The sequence below is a fragment of the Acanthochromis polyacanthus genome, chromosome 15, assembly GCF_021347895.1.
Source record: "Acanthochromis polyacanthus isolate Apoly-LR-REF ecotype Palm Island chromosome 15, KAUST_Apoly_ChrSc, whole genome shotgun sequence".
In the NCBI taxonomy this organism is placed as follows: domain Eukaryota; kingdom Metazoa; phylum Chordata; class Actinopteri; family Pomacentridae; genus Acanthochromis; species Acanthochromis polyacanthus.
In genome coordinates, this window is record NC_067127.1 from 7,003,354 (window position 1) to 7,007,174 (window position 3,821).

Here is a 3,821-nt window from a genome sequence, read left to right on the forward strand (position 1 = left end):
AAAAGCAGATTTTTCGTTTAAATATATATATATATAATAACAGTCTGTGCGTATTTTAACAAATGTTAACACAATTTAATGGTAAAATTGGCAACCAAATTTGAATTTACTTTGAACAATATTACCCTGTGATGGAGCAGGATCAGAGCTGCACACACACACTCTTTATCTTACTATTTGATCTATTTTAGATAACCTACAATCTTTGGTGGTCTGGATTCCGAGCAGCAAAAATATAATTTAAAAAAAAATAATGCACATTTGACAGTTTTCTAAATCGTACAACCGTGCAGCAGGACGCAGAAATGATGCACACTTTAATGCTCTTCTTTGGCTCTCTGGCTCTCCTCATCCCGTCTCCAAAAACCCTGACAGGAGTTTGAAATTTCCGGGCTTGTGTCGGAGGCAACGATTGGCCCGTGGAGGAGCTTACCTACATGCAAATGAAGCAACGCAACCTTGCTGCCTCTGATCCAGAGCGTGAGGAGGAGGACCAGGAATACACTCATGTTCCCCGAGCTCTAGAAAAAACACCTCCAACTCCTTCAATGTTAAAACTCCACAATTAAAACAGGCTGAGGGGGAGAGAGAGGAGAGAGAAAGAAAGAAAGTGGGGGGAAACAAGCGGACAAAAGACGCAATTTTTACGCACCAATCGTGTAGAAAAAGCAATAACGGAATACAAGGGGGACAGACCGATTCAGTCAATACTTCAATACTGTTATGAAGCGAGAATGAGTAGCGCAGAAGACAGCGGGAGCAAGTGCTCGTCGGGCCCGATTTCCAGCTTTACCATCCAGTCGATTTTAGGCACGCCGTCCGATGAGCCGCGCTCCGGGAACAACGAGCTCTCCAAGGGGCCGCTGCCGCCGCCGCCGCGGAGGCGCTCGCTGTCGGTGTCCTCCGAGGAGGAGTGCAGCGGCGGGGAGGACTCAGCTGACTGCTTCTGCTCCGACACGGGTCACAGCGAGCCGTGCACCCAGCACCAACCGCACAACTTTTGTTTAGGTGAGGAAAACCTATCGCTATTATCAGAATTATTATTATTATCAGTATTGTTGTTAACATTATTATTATTGGAACAAAGATAGCTCCGAAAAAGTACAAAATAATAATCTTCAAAACCTGGTTACGCTATATATATTTAATTTCCTGCTATAAAATTAGTTCCCTTTTAAAGTAAAAATACCCAGGCCCACTGTTTCATGTTTTTGTTTGCTCTTCACTCTCACGTTTCATTACCTTGTGTTTGTGATACTGACATATCAGCCCATCCACTTGCACTTGTTTGTTGTGTGCAGACTATCATCGCAGCAGCAGCAGGAGAGTGGAAGGTCGAATAATTAGCCCTCTGTCTTTCCTCTCATTTCAAATTTAATTGAGCCTGCTAATTGATGAAACATGTTTCCAAAATGGCTGCACTACACGCTGTCAATTGAGCGTTAAATAGAGCGGGATTTAATTAATAGCTTACTGTAGCTACACCGAGCACTCATACTGGATTGTTTATTTAAGAAGTCACAGGCTTGTGCTGGGCTGGGCTGCTTTGAGTTTGTCCTTAAAGTCTGCGTTGACATTTGAATCAGACTGAGAAGTGGTTGTAAAATATAAATATTAAAAAATTACATGCTGCGTAAAATCACGCGTAAAAGGTGTTTGTTTTGGTGCTCACTATCTCCTTCTCCTGCTGCGTTCAGGTCCCGCTAAAGGACTCTTGTCTGGGAACGACGGTCTGGCACGGCGGCCGCACCTGTCCCAGCCTCTGCTGCAGGATTATAAGGAGGAGCAGGAGAGACCGTGCCATCAGATGTCACCTCTGTCGGAGGAGAGACAGACGGACGGTGCGGACAAGCAGAGCAACTCGGCCAAGAAGAAGACGCGCACGGTTTTCTCCCGGAGTCAGGTGTACCAGCTGGAGTCCACCTTCGACATGAAGCGCTACCTGAGCAGCTCGGAGCGGGCCTGCTTAGCCTCCAGCCTGCAGCTGACGGAGACTCAGGTCAAGACGTGGTTTCAGAACAGGAGGAACAAATGGAAACGGCAGCTTTCCGCTGAACTGGAGGCGGCCAACATGGCCCACGCCTCCGCACAGACACTAGTGGGGATGCCGCTGGTTTTCAGAGATAACTCCTTACTGCGCGTCCCCGTTCCCCGGTCTATCGCCTTCCCAACGCCCCTCTACTACCCGGGGAGCAACCTGCCAGCGTTACCTTTATACAACCTGTATAACAAAATTGAGTATTGATTGACTCTGCTGTATGTTCGCCACTGCAGTCCACATAAAAAGAAGAAAGAAAAACGCATTACAAAACAATACCACGTTCTTATAAGTGTCTCCACATAACCCCTGTATATTAACTGTATCACTTTATTTGTTGAGAAAATTCTTATTATGCAGCAACTGTATGTCTCACAAGAAAGCAATCAAGCTATATGTATAAAATACACCATGTGTATAATTAACTATAACAATTTTGTACTTTTATTTTATTTTCCTTTGACTGATAAAATATTGGAGCTGAACCTTCATATCACATTTGAGGAAACAACTGATCCCAAAAAGACTTTTACACCCTTTTTATTCACAGCCTAATTGATTTGTCAAACATATTCTAAAGCATCAGTCCTTTTATTTCAGCTGACATGAATCGAACAATAACAGGAAAAACACAATTCTTCCATTTAAGGAAAAATATCATTGTTTCTATTGTAATTTAGACCTTCAATAATAACCTTCTCATTCAATAAATTTTCTATTTCAGTGAAAATTGGGCTCGCTTGGTTTTTATTTTATTCCCTCTTTTTTGGCATTTGTAAACTAACTACTGATATAGTTCGTTTTTCAAGAAAATGTAAATAAGGCTCATGTTAAATACCTGAATAGTGTTACAATTTTATCATGAGGCACTCTACTGCACTAATCCAGTGTGATCATCATTATATGACACAAATGACTGTGTGTGATTTTTTGTTGCAGAACCGCCGTAATTCCCCTGAACTGTTTTATTTAAGATGTTTTCAGCCGAAAACAATTAAACTATGAGCCAGGCAGCGTAGTGTAAATGTACTTTTGCATACTTGCGTCGCACACATTTTACAATTTACATCCCATTATTAATTAAATATTAGGTTTTATGCTTTTTGATAGGTGCATTTTCATACAGACTTAAATCTGTGGAAGGAAAATGCATTTTATAAGGATGCAGTGTGGGATGTAGTGTAGTATTTCCTGTGCAAGGCTTACATTATAGCACCTACTTTGATTCCTTCTCATGTCAGTCTCCAAAACTAAAAAAAACAAAAACAAATCAAGTACTGTTTAAAACTACACATATTTCTTGGTAATTTCGCTTTTATAAACGCGGCTAATGACCAAAGTCTGCTGCACATGAAGAGATGCACGACCACATGGAAGCTGCCTTGGAAGAAGCAGATAAAGCACATTTCAGGCTGGAAAAAAGAGATGCACACTATCATGAGCCAATCATGCCTCTGGGCGGGATCTTCTCTCATTTGAAGTCTGCCTCCGATGGCTCTCAAGCATCAGGGCCTTGTAAGGGGAAACCTAATAAAGAGGCATATTGTCAAAGTTCAAGACTCTGGCTGTCATTAAGCTGTACTCCTTTTTCTCCATCTGTGTAACGGATTACTGTATCAGCAACACCGTACACAGCATGTCTGCTTATTTCAGAGGCTTGTTTAGATTTTCAAGAGGACACTAAATCAGCTGTCAGGGTCGGCTTTACCATTTCATAATAGTTTAATAGGCGCAAATAATAAAAACAAAACCGAGCATAATCACACACGCTTTGCCACTCTCA

The 3,821-nt window shown here is 42.1% G+C and overlaps 1 protein-coding gene across 1 annotated transcript; it reads left to right on the forward strand.

Moving 5' to 3' along the window:
- The first annotated feature begins 361 nt into the window (after positions 1-361).
- On the forward strand, positions 362-3,595 carry hmx2 (H6 family homeobox 2). The gene is made up of 2 exons (XM_022206275.2): positions 362-1,008; positions 1,698-3,595. Exons 1-2 carry the CDS (start codon positions 735-737, stop codon positions 2,243-2,245), a joined length of 822 nt encoding a protein of 273 aa, XP_022061967.1. The 5' UTR covers positions 362-734; the 3' UTR covers positions 2,246-3,595.
- The last annotated feature ends 226 nt before the right edge of the window (positions 3,596-3,821 follow it).